This window comes from Talpa europaea (assembly GCF_964194135.1).
Source record: "Talpa europaea genome assembly, chromosome: 10".
Classification (NCBI taxonomy): Eukaryota; Metazoa; Chordata; class Mammalia; order Eulipotyphla; family Talpidae; genus Talpa; species Talpa europaea.
This window is the reverse complement of record NC_140077.1, coordinates 112542458-112559662: the sequence shown is the minus strand read 5'-3', so window position 1 is coordinate 112559662 and position 17205 is coordinate 112542458. Positions and strand designations below refer to the sequence as shown.

The 17205-nt window shown below is 37.3% G+C and overlaps 1 protein-coding gene across 2 annotated transcripts in view; it reads left to right on the top strand.

Annotated features, from left to right (window-relative positions):
- The window catches only part of NAA15 (N-alpha-acetyltransferase 15, NatA auxiliary subunit), a gene marked incomplete at both ends in the record, with an annotated part of 65090 nt that overhangs the window by 18657 nt on the left and 29228 nt on the right, over window positions 1-17205 (top strand). For both annotated transcript variants that reach the window (XM_084245315.1, XM_084245314.1), the window contains 5 exons: window positions 6904-6988; window positions 8925-9029; window positions 13017-13174; window positions 14250-14384; window positions 15657-15810. In XM_084245315.1, the coding sequence (XP_084101441.1) occupies window positions 6904-6988; window positions 8925-9029; window positions 13017-13174; window positions 14250-14384; window positions 15657-15810 (637 nt within the window). The remainder of the gene's footprint in view (window positions 1-6903; window positions 6989-8924; window positions 9030-13016; window positions 13175-14249; window positions 14385-15656; window positions 15811-17205) is intronic.

The window sequence follows — 17205 nt, the reverse complement described above, 5'->3', positions numbered from 1 at the left end:
ATTCATTCATTCATTCATTCATTTATGCGAGCACTGGGTACAGTCAGAAGTGTGGGAGGGTAAGAGAATTCACCAGAGCCAGAGCAGGGAGCAGAACAGGCAGATTGACGAAATACACTGCTGAGGGGAGCAGCGGGCGGCAGGAGAGGTCTGCGCGTCATGTGGGACCCTTGTCCGGAGGTCGGGGATTGAACCGGCGCTGCCAGAGGCTGCAGGCAGCTTCGCAACCCAGCGCCGCTCAACCGCTGCGCCCCCCAGGGAGGTCCTCTAATTCCTTTTTTTTATATGATTTTTCTTTTAAAGATTTATTTATTTATGCATGCATGCATACAAGGGTTGGGGTACAGGCCAGAGATGCAGAGGGTGAGAGGATTCACCAGAGACAGAGTGGGGAGCAGAACAGGCAGACTGAAATACACTGCTGAGGGGCGCAGCAGGCGAGTCAGGAGAGGTCTGCTTTGCCATGTGGGTTGTTCCCTGGCCTGCGGGGAATTGAACGCGTGCTGCAGAAGGTGCGGTTTGCTTCAGAGTCCGGTGCTTAACCCCTTGCACCACCAGGGAGGCTCCTCCTTTTTTATTTTTATTTATTTATGCATGCAAGAACTGGGTTGTAGGCCAGAGGTGCTGCCAGGGGGGGGGAGAGCCAGAGTGGGGAGCAGAAGAGAGGTATATCTACTGAAATCCACTGCTGAGGGGAGCAGCAGGGAGGGAGGAGAGGTCTGCTGTACCATGTGGGTCAGCTCCCTGGCTGGTGATTGAATTGGTGCTGCAGTGGCAGGTGATGCTGAGACCTAACCCCCACGCCACCAGGGAAGCCCCCAATTCCTTTTTTTCTGACTGATTTTAAAATTTTTTATTGTTATTTTCCAGCATTTGGGCTGTGATGTTTTTAGTTTTTCCAGATAGGTTTTGTTGGAATTCTTAGATTTGTGAGTTTAGGGTTTTTATCAAATTTGCACAATTTCCATACTTTCAACTTCCTGAACTCCCGTGCCTTACATATGTAAGACCATTTAGTCCACTTGGTATTGTTCCTTTCCGTGTTGGATAATGTCTGTTATAGGTTTCCAGGTGTACTGCAACCTCTGTGCAGTGGTTTATGTTTGCTGCATTGTCTCTAAGTTTGCTGCATTGTAATATTTTGAGCCAGTATTGTTAACTTTTCTTTTTTGATATCGTATTTTGTTGCTCGGAAATTTCCATTTTTTAATAATTTCTGTTTCTCTGTTGGGATTTATGTTTGTTTCTTCATTGTCTCCATATTTTCCTTAAAATTTTTACCATTACATAATAGTGACTTTTAAAAGTCTTTGTTCCTTCCATCTTGTTTCTGTTGCTTTTGATTTTTTTATCCCCTTTGGTTGTATATGGCAATTTCCTGTTTCACATTTCTTATAATTATCTTTTTTCATAATACTGGGTGTTGTGGACACTAGGACTTTGAATATCTGGATCCTGTCGCCTTTGAGGTTTGTTTTGGCAGATAAGTTGTTTGTTCTTTTCCTGTTAATTGTTCTGGGTTTACTTTTATGGTTATTTATTTGGCTTGATCTTTTCAGGATTTGTTTTTAAGTGTGAATGAAAGTGGGCCTTGATTAGCCTACCCTGAAGGTGTGGCCTCTATCTGCTGAATCCTGGCATGTTTAACTAAATCCTGGGTGTTTGGAACTCAGAGGTCGCCCAGCCACGTGTGAGCACCAGTAGTTCAGCTTGTGCTAGTTGGTGTTTGAACCTTACCCAGCTTCAGTAGACGCTTGCATCGGACTTGTTCAGCCTTATATTTGATTTTTTTACTTTATATTTGACTAGTGATTCTGGCACAGATTTCTGAAGCCTCATCTTGAACAGTCTCACTGATTTTCTGCTCCGAAATATTCCAGCCATCAGAGCAGTTACTAGCCCTGTCTGCTTAGATCCACGAAGATGCCATGCTCTGTTTGGCTCCCCCTCCTTACTCTACTGTCTGAAAAATGCCTCTAGGCAGAAAAAAGGATTTTCTTGGGAATTACCTTGTTTCTCTTCTAAGATCACACAGTCCTGTGTTAGCTCTCTGTCTAATGGCTGAAAATAGTTCTTTAATATTTACTTGCCAGGTTTATGCTTGACAGGATGTCAGTTATTTCTATGCATTTGGAGGCAGGGCTAAGCTTGTAGCACATGGGCATTTTTTTTTTTAATCTAGTAGAACAGTTTATTCTGTTTTAATTATGTCCTGTTTTGCTTTATTATAGTACAGTATTAATGTTAAAATTTAACTGCTGATCAAAGATAATACTCTTGTTTCTACTATTATTGTATTTAATTTTGATTTAACATATGCCCACAAGAACAAAGAGAGTACTACAACAGTCATTCCTTACCAAGGGAAACCTTTACTCACAAGTTCTAATATTTTAAAAATTTTCCCAAATAGGGCCACCCTGGTGGCTCAGGGGTTAAAGTGTCAGCACTATTAAGCTATTACCAGCCATTGCAGCATGAGTTTGATCCCCAGCCAGGGAGCTAACCCACATATGGCAAGGCAGACGTCTCCTGTCTCTCCTGTCTCGCCTGCTGCTCCCCTCAGCAGTGTATTTAAGTACATCCACCTGTTCTGTTCCCCACTCTGTCTCTGGTGAATCCTCTCACGCCTTCACTGCCTGCTGGCCTACACCCCAGTTCTTGTATGCATACATAAATAAAAATAAATCTTCCAAAAATAAAAGATTTTTTCCCCAAATACAGAGTTTCAGAAATGGAATTGTAGTCTTGCATTTTTTAAAATTTATTTATGCATACAAGAGCTGGGGTATAGGCCAGAGGTGTCGGGGGTGAGAGGATTCACCAGAGACAGAGTGGGGAGCAGAACAGGCAGACTGACTGGAATACACTGCTGAGGGGAGCAGCAGGCGAGTCAGGAGAGGTCTGCTGTGCCAGTGGGTAGCTCCCTGGCTGGGGATTGAATTCATGCTGCAGAGGCTTCAGATAGCTTCACAGTGCTGTGCTTTACCCCCTTGCGCTGCCAGGGAGGCCCATCCAATTATTTTAATATGGGCCATTCTCATTGTGATTTGTATTCTGTGTCAATCCTGTCGGTAATTTGCATTTCTTCTTTGAAAAAGTTGTAGACCTGTATTTTTACTTAATTTTACTGTGGAGAATTCAACAGATCTGTTTGTCACATTGTTTTACAAAACCTGTTTTAAATGAATTAAATATGAAATCTGTTCTCAATGTTATGTGTAGTATTTTGCATTTACTTAAGTAAACTTAAGTTACAAAAAATTATGCTTGTTTTGGGTAAGAATCTTGTAATATATTCCCTCCACACAGTCCTGTAGAATCAACTTTAGTGATGGTGTTACATGTGATTTTAAAACACACACAGGTAAACCTAGTATTTTGTATACACTTTTTGGGTGGTTCAAAGGCTCCTCATGACTGTATCTTCTATTTTAAGACTGCTTTTTAAAACTTTTATTTTAATTAGACAAAAACTTTTGTTAAAAGTAGATAGATCTGGTCTTATAATATGTTGGGTCCGGGATAGAAAGTTGTGGAAGGATGATACACTAGTTCCTATTTTTCTTGTTAACCCTGTTTGCTAATATAGATTATCCTTCCCCAAAAGCAGAAATTTGAAGGAAAATGTATGAGATACGTTAGACTTATGTTGTGACCTTCAATCAAACTGGAAATAATACTCTCCTTTGTAATGAATGAATAACCAGTTGTAGAAGGTGGTACCTTTAGGAAAAAAGAAGTTGAGATCCATTTCCTTAAATGCATGACTATTCTTGATTTGGCAGGAGACTGAATTTTTAGTAGTCTGCGGGTTTGAATTATTTTTACATGTCAGGTTGAGGGAGATAATTGGGTTAATGACATTGAATATAATTTCAATAAGAAAGACAGCTAAATTTCATTAATTGGAAACATAATAATTAGCAACTGAAATGTAATTACTGTTCTGAAGTGTGATAATATAAAGCAAGTGCTATAGTATGCCTCATTCAAAGAAAGTGGAATTTGGTTTTTAATTTTTACTTGGTGAGCTATTTTTTGGGGGAAATTACTCAGTTTGTAATTCTGGATGTGTGCTCATTTTTTTCACCTTATTTTTGGAGTTTTTTGTCTGTAATTTAAGTAATTAAGAAAAAGTTGAACAGTTGAATTTGTTAGATCTGATAAAGGATTAAAACTCTTAGTTGCAGTCACATTTAGGCTAATTAAAATTTAATAAAATTAGAAAGAATTCTAAACTGGCACTCAGAGGGTCTAGACTCTAATGTAAATCTCACTCTCTCCGTACATGGCTTCTGGTAATGGCTTGTTTTCTGAATCCTTCCTGTACAACAAGAGTAGAACTTTTTGTGCTTAGTTTCTAGAAGTATCATGATGAACAAATGAGATGTTAGTATAAAATTTCTTTGAAAGCTGTAGTGCTGTAAACAATGTAAGATGTATCTAGTAAGACCATGAAAAAAACAATTAGAATCCTGAATATTTTAACTCGAATTATATGAAAGTTTTTTCATATACTAATCTGAATTATATATATATGTATACATACACTTTTTTTTCACTGTGACTTGTGTCAGCATTTGCATTAACTATTCCTCCTAGATATTGAATATAGTGGTTCAAAAGTTGTGAATCAAACTTGTTTAAACTTGAGACATTGAATTCTGGCATAGGCTATCATCTTTCTTTCTGTAACATACATTTCTTTAAAAAATTATAATGAGGGCCTCCCTGGTGGCTCAAGGGGTTAACATGTAACCTATGAAGCAATCCCCAGCCACTGCAGCACGAGTTTGATCCCCTGCCAGGGAGCTACCCACATGGCGCAGCAAACTTCTCCTGACTTGCCTGCTGCTCCCCTCAGCAGTGTATTTCAGTCAGTCTGCTTGCTCTGCTCCCCACTCTGTCTCTGGTGAATCCTCTCACACCCCACACCTCTGGCCTGTACCCCAGTTCGTGTCTGCATAAATAAATAGATCTTTAAAAAAATTATAATGAGGGCCTCCCTGGTGGTGCAGGCGGTTGAGCGCAGCGCTGTGAAGCTGTCCGCAGCCTCTGCAGTGCCTTGGGGGTACAGCCTTGCCTGTACCCCGGCTCTTGTATAAATAAATAAATCTTTAAAAAAAAAAATCTTGAAAAAGGGCCTCCCCGGTGGCACAGCGGTTGAGCGCTGGGTTGTGAAGCTGCCCGCAGCCTCAGCGGCGCCGGTTCGATCCCTGGATGCTCCCCGGCCACGGGAGGAGGGTCCCGCATGGTGCGCAGACCTCTCCTGCCACCCGCTGCTCCCCTCAGCAGTGCACTTCGGTCCTTCTGCCTGCTCTGCTCCCCGCTCTGGCTCTGGTGAATTCTCTCACCCTCCCCGCGCTTCTGACTGTACCCAGTGCATGTATAAACAAAAAACAAACAAACAAATAAATAAAACATGCCTCTATTTAAAAAAAATAAGTCTTGAAAAAAAATCTTGAAAAAAATTATAATGAAAGCACATGTTGATACTTAAATGTCAAATAGCTCTTAAAGGTTTTCGGTGGAAAGAATATATCCTATTTCCACTCCAGAGTCAAGGATCCTCGGGTTTGCTAGCCACTTTCATTGGTGTTTGCTTTCTTGCTGTTTACATATATCACTGTTTATTGATAAATGACTTTTAGATATTTGTTGACTTCTGTTTATGGAAAATGAAAACTTAAAAACCTCATCATTCACATATTTGCCCACTTTCTTTTTACGCATTACTCCACCATGGTTGTATCACAATGTTTGTAAACTAGTATTGAATTGAATACTTAAAATTATGTTATTATGCATATAATGTTCACTGTTAAGTCAAATATGTCACTAAGACCATTCTTTTCTTAAACATGCTTTTATTTTTCCTGGATTCAGTAGCTGTCTTAGTTATTCAGCTGCCTAGTTCTTGGTAGATCTATTGCTCATTTTCTTCAAATGTACTTACAATTCTGCCATGTGCTTATAAATACTATTTTCCATATTGTGAAGTACACCAATTGGTGGAAATTTATCCCTTAGTAATGTTTGGCTTCCTGCTTCATTTTGTAGTTGTTGTTCTGGAATCTTTTTTTTTTTTTTTTTTTTTACATTAAATTCCTTATTTACTAAGGTCCATGTTGTTTTTGATTATTTTTAATAGCTTTTTAAGTGCACAAAGATAAAACTTTAGCTTTCTCAGAAATTTTACAGTGCTATTTTACTTGTATTCTTGATTGATAATTTGACTGACTATAGAATTCTGGGTTGAAACTTACTTTTGCTTTGAGTTTTGAAGGCTATATATAGTTTTCAGTCTTTCAGCAGCATTCCATTATTATTTGGAATAAAAGTTCTGTGTCCTTCTGAATGTAGATATTTGTTGTGTGACTTTCTTTTCTTTTGTGATGTTTTGAAGAAGCTTTCTTTATTTCCAGGCTTTGAAATTTCACTGTGATGTAACTGGTGTGGGTCTTTCCTCCTTCCCGCCACCCATTGGTTCACATGCACTTGTCCCATTGGACCTGAGAGACTTGCCTTTAGTAAAAAAATAGTATTTTAAAATGCAGTTTGTACACCTTTACTTTTTATCAGTTTTTATTTATCTAACACATATTAGATCTTTTGGATGAGCTCATGATTTTATTTTTCCTGTATTTATATTCTGTTTCTTTGTTTTACTTTGTGTATTTGAACTAGACAGATCAATAGATTGATATGCAATATCATATATTACATGTTATTGCTAAGTGTGCATATTAGATACGCATATACATACTAACTGGCATTTTAGTGGGAGTTAGGAGAGTATGGTTCTTTTTGTTGCCTTTAACATAGTCCAGAACTTAGCATTGAATTTCAAATTGCTTGCATTTCTTCCTAAACGCAAATTTTTCTTTTTTGTTTTAACAGAGATGTTATGAGCATAAACAGTATAGAAATGGATTGAAATTCTGTAAACAAATCCTCTCTAATCCCAAATTTGCAGAGCATGGAGGTAAGTGTAAATAGCATACACTTACTTGTAAGTATAAGTAGATTAAGTTTTGTTTACTTGTCTGTCTTCAGTTTTTTTGGGTGCTGTTACTCTCATCCTTGACTCCTGTGAAAAGATGCTTAAAACAGTATTTTGAATTGTCAAAACAGCGACACATTCTACATGAATTATCACTTAACTTCTGTATTGAATATATTAGCAGGTGATCCTAGGATGACCAATGTGCTGATTTTAGTAAATAAGTTTATTTAAGATGTTACAAGAAAATTTGCTTTAGATCTTCAGTTGAGCTGAAGACGTTTTATTCTTTACAGCAAGCTTATTCCCTAAGTGTCTGGTCTTTTGCTCTGAACCAACATCTTTCTATTGAACATTGTATCTTAATTCATATTTAAGATATAATTTTTATTTTGTAATGTACTGAAAATTTATGTAGCTTTTGCCTAGGTGAGGATAGACTATTGGGTGGTGAAATGTCTGTAAAGCAAGGGGAGAATATGTAGCTACACTTGAGAAGAGGCAAAGGGAAAAGAAGCTTTTGGCCATCTGACCTGGATGCACTTAGGCTGCCCGGAGGTTTCGATTGGCTACTGTTCTCTAGGTATCGCCAAGTGGAGCCAGGAGTGGTGCTGAAGCACTCTTCTAGTTCTTTCACGAGAATACAATTGTTTGGCTATGGAAAGCAGTGGGAATAAAAGTGTCTAGGGTTCTCTCTCCCCTTTTCATTGTTAAAACGTACTTCTTTTTGCTGGCCAGCTGGATGTTAGGTTTTTCTCTATTCATTTCTGAAGTACGCCTGGCAGTCCCTAACTCTTGCTAAGGTAATCATGATAGCGTTCAGTGCGGTGGAGCTCCTGCTTCCATTCTTTATAAAATGTGGTGTTTCCTCTATTTTAGTGGATCTGTATAGCAAGTGTCATAAATAATGAAAGTTTTTTTTTTTTTAACAGTACTTAAGGTTATGGTTTTCTTTAAACTTAAGGGGAACCCTGAATGAAATTAAGACACTTAAAAGTGACCGATAAACTTGTAAGAAATAGATTTTTACCTCTTTGACAACAAAGATATTTTCTGCAGTAGCTTGCTAATTTGCCTACTTGGCAAATATTTTGTTTGCTACCTTTTCCTTTAAATTTACACATGAAAAAAATAAATTTATACATAGTTTTGCCCCCTTTCCCTTCCACTTCCTTGTGTGAATTTTCCAATTAATGTTGATTTTTTCAGGATCATACCACTAATCTTTATCTTCTAATTCTTTTGTAAATTCTAAGTTTTAGTCATAGACGGCAGATAAAATCATGAGTTCTTTTTATTCTTTTATGCTTTATAAGATACATATGAGAAATTCTTTTTCCTTTTCTGAAAACTTAATGGTTTATGCAACTATTTCAGTCTGTTGATTGCAGATGCTATGTCTCTGATATCTTTTACTTGTATATTCAGTAGTAATCCCAATGAATTTATTTTAAAAGTTTGAAAATCAGAAATGTAGAAAATTGATGTCTTATCTTTTAATCATTGACTAGTACATTTAATCTTCATGTAACTTGGGTTCACAGAAACAGTCTTTTTAAGATAAAGTTTTTCATACTTTAAAGGAGCTTTATTTTATAAGTTCCTCCATGGAATTCCTCTGAAGAACAGTAACAGAGTCACTGCATCTTGTTGACATATGAGTTAAACAGATTTTCTTTCCAGTGTGCAATTTTGTGCTCATTTTCTGAAACACACATTTCAGAAATGTGTGTGTGCTCAGTTTGTCAGTTTTTAAATATTTTAATTCTGTACAAATTTGGAAAATTTCCCAGTAATCTCCTTTAAATTTTTAAATACTTACGATAATTGGACCTTTGTTTTTGAGATTATGATTACAGTTTTAGTTTATTTTTTCAGATGTTAATTTCTTTTCTTTTTCTTCCTTCCTTTTTAATAGAAACCCTGGCTATGAAAGGATTAACATTGAACTGTTTGGGAAAAAAGGAAGAGGCTTACGAATTGGTTCGTAGAGGATTGAGGAATGACTTGAAGAGTCATGTGTGTATCCTTTTTGGAAGATTGGGGTGTCTTAAGCTAAGGTTGTAATTTTGAGTGTTAGATGTGTTAGAGTCTTCTAACCCTGTAACTCCAGAGATGATTCTTTCTTAAATTGGATAACAGCAACTTCCTTCATTCAGGGAACATTTTTATATAGTTACACATTCTAGTATTATATATAGTCATAGATAATTGGGACCTTCTTTTTAAAATGTCTATGGAAATTCTTTCTATACATTATGCAGATTCACCCTTTTCATAAATTTTTTTTTAAAGATTTATTTATTTATGCATACAACAACTGGGGTACAGGCCAGAAGTGTGGTGGGTGAGAGGATTCACCAGAGACAGAGCTAGGAGCAGAACAAGTGGATTGACTGAAATACCCTGCTGAGGGGAGTAGCGGGCGAGTCAGGAGAGATCTGCTGCGCCATGTGGGTAGCTCCCCGGCCAGGGATCGAACTCTTGCTGCAGTGGCTATGGACAGCTTCATAGGTTGTGTCTTAAACCCCTTGAACCACCAGGGAGGCCCACCCTCCTCATAAATTTATTTATTTATTTATTACATTTATTTATTTATTCATACAAGCACTGGGTACAGTCAGAAGCGCGGGAGGGTGAAAGAATTCACCAGAGCCAGAGCAGGGAGCAGAGCAGGCAGAAGGACCGAAGTACACTGCTGAGGGGAGCAGGGAGCGGCAGGAGAGGTCTGGGCACCATGTGGGACCCTCCTCCAGTGGCCGGGGAGCAGCCGGGGATCGAACCAGCGCTGCAGAGGCTGCGGGCAGTTTCACAACCAAGTGCTCAACTGCTGCACCACCGGGGAGGCCCCCTCTTCATAAATTTAGAGGCAATACAATATGGACCATTAGAGAGGCAATATAGTGCTGGTTGATATTGAGAGCGCAGTTTCCTCCTGTGATTTTAGGGTGTAGTTACCTCATTTGTAAAACGACAGTAATTATATCCACATCACTGTGGGGGTGTAGAGGGTTAATGATGAGATGCTTAACATTAGTGCCTGAAAGATGCTTAACATTAGTGCCTGAAAAAGCTAAGTACACCTATACCTCATAAATTTTATTTTGTTCGGGCAGTGTGAGGGTTATGAACAAGTACAAATGCCTAGGGAACATAGAAAAAAAATTGTGGGTTGTTATTTTTTAGATAGTTTTTAAACAAGTATTTCTTTATCTGTTTTGTGTACTAAAGCAATTTTAAGTGCTGAAACAGTATATTTTCAAGTGTTAGCAGGCCCCTGGCATAGTGAGGCAAAGATGGATTTTGTTCTCAAAGAACTTAGCCTTTTGAGGAAGGATACTTATTAGACGCATCCACAGAACACTTTCCAGTGCTACATAAAATGTTACAGCTTATTGAAAAATTATACCTAATCTAGTAAAGCAGAAGTGAGTTGGGAGTAACAGAAACTAAAAAAGTAAGCAAAGAATAATTAATACGGCTGTTGTTGCTATCTTTTCATTGATTTTAATGATTGTATATTACCATGATTTGTTTAACTGGGTTCCTCCTGATGGATAGGTTTCTTTAAATTTTCAGTAACATTAAACACTCCGGGGATAATTTTTTGGGAGGTAGAGATCAGAGGCAGTTCAAAGGTTGTTATAGCTCTTGTGCACTCTGATAGGAATGTAAACTGGTATGGCTGATGAGAAAATATGTACATGGCCACCGTGGAAAACAGTGTGGCGGGTCCTCAAAAAATGAAAAAGAAAACCACCATGTGACCCTGTACTTCCACTTCTGGGTATCTATTTCAAGAAAGTGAAAACACTAACTTGAAAAGGTATATGCACCCCCAGGTTCATTGCAGCTGTTACTTACAGTTGCTAAGTCATAGAAACAAGCTAAGTGTCTGTTGATAGACAATTTTGTAAAGAAAATGTGTGTGCACATACAGACACACAAGGATCTAATCAGTCATACATAACATAAAGGGTGAAGTCTTACTCTTTGTGACAGCATATGGACCATGAGTGCATCATGCTAAGTGAAATAAAGTCAGAAAGACAGAATTTGGTATGACCTTACTTAAATGTGGAATAAAGACAAAACAATAGAACAACCCCAAAGATTCTGAGTTCATAAGTCCAGAGAACAAATTGGTGGTTGCCAGAGGGAGCTTGGGTAGTGGAGCATAAAGCACATATCCCAGTTATAAAATAAATGAGTCCTGGAGATGTGCTGTATTGCGTGGTGCCTGTGGCTAACACAGGATTGCATATTTTAAAGTTACTGATGGTAGACCTCTTAAAAGTTCTCAATCAGGGCCTCCCCAGTGGCACAGCGGTTGAGCGCTGGGTTGCGAAACTGCCCGCAGTCTCTGCAGCGCAGGTTCGATCCCCGACTGCTCCCTGGCCACCGGAGGAGGATCCCTCATGGCACGCAGACCTCTCCTGCCGCCCACTGCTCCCCTCAGTAGTGTACTTCGGTCCTTCTGCCTGTTCTGCTCCCTGCTCTGGCTCTGATGAAATCTCTCATCCTCCCGCGCTTCTGACTGTATAAATTAAAAAAAAAAAGTTCTCAATCACAAGAAAAATAATTTTTTGCTAACTATGTATGGTGATGGGTGTTAACTAGACTTATTGTGGTGACCATTTTGCAGTATATGCAAATATCAAATCAAATTGTACACCTGAAGTAATGTTACAGGGCAACTACCCTTTAGCTTAATAAAACAAAAAGCAAGTGATCTATGAAGTCCCCTGGACTTCTTCTCTTGCAGTAGTGCCGGTGGTGGTCACGTAGTCCAGACAGCATGAAGTTGAAGAAGAGTTGCCCAACCTCACTGGATGTGCAGGAGAGAGCAGTAAACTTTCATTGCCACTGTAGGAGGCGGGGACCAGAGGATTGGTGCCCATGCTTGAGAGAGGTGATCAAGTCTTTGAAGTTGCAGGGCACTGGTGACAAATAAGGAGCAGTGGGATCAGATTATGGAGGCTGGTGTGTCTTATGTTAGGCTTTTAAAATCATATTCCAACCAAATGAAAAGATTTTGCTAAACTGCACTTTGTCATTTATATTAAGCAATTATGTTAAATAAAGGTTACTTTTCAGTAAAATTTATATTAAATGTGTCTTCAGTCATACATGCTGCCCTAGGCAGTCTGTATTTTACTGACTGTGTTGAGGATCCCTGGCATGAAAGTTGTTAGATTGAGAAGTTTGAAACTGATCTACAAGAAAAATAAGTTTTTGGAATGTGAAGATTTTCTTTTGATTATGTGTGTTTTAGAAAAGTTACTCTGGCAGGAGAAAAAAGTAGAGAGACTGAGGGTGGAAGCTGGGTAGTATTGTAGTAGTTAAGCGCTAACGTAGACAGACCTTACATATGTTAGGGGGGCCAGCTTTTACGAGTTTCCACTCTTCATAATGTTTTGTATGACCTACTATGATTTTGCTTATGTATTTGTGTCATTTACGCAGACTTTGAATGCAGGAGACTATCCATTTTGATCATTTACACATCCTGACTATTAAGAAATTTTAATGATTTGTTAAGTGAATGAATGTTGTTTTATGTGCAGTTGTGTACTTCTAACTAGAGAAAGGAAAATCTATGATTTAATTATATTACGGATACTTCTTTTTCTTTTTAATAATTAAGGTCGTGCCTAGCATTTATTTCTGCCAGCCAGTAAGCATTTTATATATGGTATTCCACCTAGTCACCAAACCATTGTATTTTGCTGTATAGACTATTTCTGTTTATACTTTATAACTGAAGATACATAATTAGACTAAATAACGTGTTGAAGGTCACAGATCTAATAAGGCAGGCAAGACCTAATTTTCTCTGGCTCAAGAAGCTGTGCTGTTTTCCATTGTATATTAAACCGCCTTCTAGCTTTATATTGCTTCCCTTTTTAAGCTCATAGTTTGTAAATAGCTATAGTTCTCCAAGTTTCCTGGGAAATATTGGAATATTATTTCTTGACTTGTAGGTTGTGTCCTTAACAAAATTGTTTAGGTTGGCACGTTTATGGCCTTCTTCAGAGGTCAGACAAGAAATATGATGAAGCTATTAAGTGTTACAGAAACGCGCTAAAATGGGATAAAGACAATCTTCAAATCTTAAGGGACCTTTCCTTACTACAGATACAAATGCGAGATCTTGAAGGTTATAGGGTAAGTAAAATAGAGGCTTTTTTATCCTAAAGGGAAACTGGTGTTAAGATCTTTAAAAATTTTTTTGAATACGTCTTTTATAATAAAACCTTCTATTTTAAAAAATTGAATTATCTCCTCTTCCCAATTGAATCATCTCTTTCTTCCAATGGTGATTATATGTATGTCTAGAATAACAACTTTAAAGAATGTGATTTTACTGTGAATGAGATTTGGGTTTTATGTAGACTTGAGTTAATTCAGTGAAAATTATCATGTATGTATAAAACTTTTATTGCAAACGTGAATAGTACCTTTATTTCTCACATTTTCCAGGGAAACACATATTTTTTGCCTTCTGCTCACCTGCATTGAGAATAGTCTCTTGGTAGCTACGTTTTATCTTTGAAATCATTTGGCTCTCCTTAGACTTATTTTATCTTCTTCTGCATGTACTACCCACTGAGTTGTTTCTGTGGATGTTAACTTAGAGGTTGGGCACTCACTGTAGTTTTTAAATAAATTTTGAATAATTTTTTTCTTTTGTGCTGTCTTTTCCATTCTGTCTCTTTTGTTAGAGTTAGTAGATGCACAAATAAAAAAGGATTTTTGAAAGAGTTTAAATAGGGGCCTCCCTGGTGGCACAGGGGTTAAAGTCTCTCTCAAGCTATCTGCAGCCACTGTGTCCTGAGTTCCATCTCCGGCCAGGGAGCTGACCCACGTGGCATAGGAGACCTCCCCTGGCTCACCTGCTGCTCCCCTCAATAGTGTATTTCAGTAGATCTGCCTGCTCAGCTCCCTACTCTGTCTCTGGTGAATCGTCTTTCCCGCATCTCTGGCCTACACCCCAGTATAAATAAATAAAATAAATCTTAAAAAAAAAAAAAAAGATTTTAGACAGTTATCTTGGAGGCGTGGCATCATTTGTGTCTTTTCACAAATACCTCTTTGCCTCTGTTTGAAACTGTTTTCTATTATTGTTCTAAGCTCTGTGCTGCATATTCCTCACTGTTGTGGGGTAAATATGATCTTTTAAGGAAAAATTTGCTTTAACTGTAAATCTAAGAAAAAGTGTTGTTTTCTTCCCCCCTTAAAGGAAACGAGGTATCAGTTACTCCAGCTTCGACCTGCACAGAGAGCATCATGGATCGGCTATGCTATTGCTTACCATTTATTAGAAGATTATGAAATGGCAGCAAAGATTTTAGAAGAATTTAGGAAAACACAACAGGTAAATTAGTCTGAGTCTAAGAATAATGAAAAAGAAGATCATATGAACTTGATAGCTTTATTTTGAAATAGTCTCAGACTTGACAAAGAACTTACAAACTTACAGAGAAGAATAATGAAAAAGAACTCCATATAGGAGTCCACACACTCACTAATTGCTAATATTTTACACATTTATTCGACAATATCTACTCCTCTGTTTAATTTTGTTCCCAAAACATTTGGAAATGGAGACATCGTACTTTTGTTCGTAAGTGTTTCAGTGTATGGTATAAGAATAACTCTAGTTGCATCTTTACAGATAGTATGTACAAATTATCAGGCATTAGGAAATTTAACATTGATAGATTATTTTCTAATCCACAGGCCATATTTAAGACTTACTAATTGTCCTACTTATATCTTTTCTAGCAATTTCTTTTTCACTTCAGGATTCAATTTAGAACCATACCTTGCATTCGCTTGTTATTTTCCTTGAGTCTCTTTTTAATTTGGAATAGTTTCAAAGATTTCTTTGTGTTTCATGACAATTGATAGTTTTGAAGAATCCAGGGATGGCGCCTTTTGGAATGTCCATCAATTTGGATTTGTTTGCTATTTCTCACTATTAGGTATAGTTGTGCATTTTTTGCAGGAAATCACAGACGCACTGTTCTCTCACCTTGAGAGGCACAGTGGTAACATGATGTCTACATATGAAACACATGATGTCTGTTGTATCTGATTATTTGTAAAGTGATTTCTGTCATTTTTCTTCACTATAAACTTGGTATTTTTTTCCTCTTTGTTTTTAATAAGTAACTTGAGACTTAATGAGTAGCCTGTTGTTCCTTATCAGGTTTTTGCCTCTAATTTTGGTATCACTGATTATGATTCTTGCCGTTAATCAGTGATTCCTGTGACAGCTGCAAAATGGTGATTCGTGAGTTCCTTCTAGATTTATTTAATATTCTACCATTAAGTAAGCACTTTTCTTCCTTGCCTTTTTATTTACTATTTGCTTACCATTTATTAGAAGGATTTTTATTTACTAATTGCTTACCATTTATTAGAAGATTATGAAATGGTAAGGATTTATTGGATACTTATTCAATGGATTGTAAGTATTATTGTCATTGCTTGCTAAGTTGCTCCCTAAACAGGTATTTGGGAATTTTTAAAAAGTTTCATCAATAAGCTAATATCTATTTACCTCTTATATGCATTTGTATGTAAAAAATTTCCTAATATGAAAACAATCCTTACTATTAGTATTCCTTCTATCCACTTATAGACATCACCTGATAAAGTGGATTATGAATATAGTGAACTACTTTTATATCAAAATCAAGTTCTTCGGGAAGCAGGTCTCTATAGAGAAGCCCTGGAACATCTTTGTACCTATGAAAAGCAGATTTGTGATAAACTTGCTGTAGAAGAAACCAAAGGTATTTTTTTTTTAAGAATGTCGTTTACTGTTTTATGTAACTATGCCAAAGAGCAAGTCTGAAAAATCTAGTTGCTGCAGATAAATTGTGTATAATACACATTTTTGAATACAGAAAACCTATTTGTAATTCATGCGCTTTGAATAATTTGGGAAAAATGTAAACAATGGATATTATTGATAAAGAAAAAATAATTGCAAATAATAAAAAAATTGAATGAAGTGATTCAATATATTAATTTCTTTAAAGTATATTTGATCAGAAAATACAGGGTTTGCTCACAACATTGGAGACAATTACTTAATTTCCTAAGACAGAAGATTAAATTTCTTAGAAACTGCTTGTTAGCTTCTTTATTACTAGTAGCATATATTGATAAACCAGAGATTACTACAGGACATTCCTAGGGTTTTTATAATTATATCATTGTCTCTCTGGACATGGCTTGAAACCAGAGATTTGGTTTCATATGTGTGGATTGTAATAGATGGCTTATATCCCTCAATAAGGTTCTTCAATGTTGCCATTTATTAGAAAGCTGAGAAAAAGAAATCTTATAGTTCTCAAAGTTGAGGAAGTGATTATGGAAAGTGAAAGAAGAATTAACAAAAAATTGAAAATACAAGTAATTTCTAAGAATTACAATCTTAAATTTTTTTCTTTTTTGCCCTTGCTAGTACAAGAAACTGAAGTTTGCTGGGTTTAAATTCCTTTGGTTCCCTTAAATTTCAATACTAGAAAAGTGTGCTGTGTGTGTACACAGTGAATATACCCATTATATAGATGAAATAACAGTAGAGGCAATGCTACAGGCAAGAAAAACTTCACGTCCAAAGATCCTGGAGTTCAGTAGTCGAGGCTGAGTGGTCAGTTAGTTATGAAGAGATTTCTGATAGAATGGAAAGGTCAGGGTCCGAAAAATACCAGTCGATGGTCCTTCATGGGCTACTTCCTAGCTGTCTGACGTGGGGGAAACCTTAGGCTTCGGTTTCTTTATGAAAATACGCAATGATTTTTCAGAGTGCTCTTAAGTACTTTGTTTCACTTGATCTGTTGATTACCTGATTAGTGAGGAAGAATGGCAGCTATGCTCATTTAGATGAGGACTCACTGACCAGTGGGTATTATCAGTTTGGAGGTCATAGGCGATCTTGTCAAAGGTACTTCCATCATTTGGAAGTAGGGTGGTAAAAGCGCAAACAAATCAAGTAGATTTAAATGTGATCGGAAGTAGAAGAATTGAAAATAGTATGCATTAGTGACTCAAGGAGTTTTGCTGTTGAAGGGAAACAGATGCAGACAGGGTGGTGGTAGGTGAAATGGTCCACAGGATGAAAGGAAGGTACTTGACAGCACATGCTTCTGCTCACCGGAGGAGAATGATTCAGTCAAGAC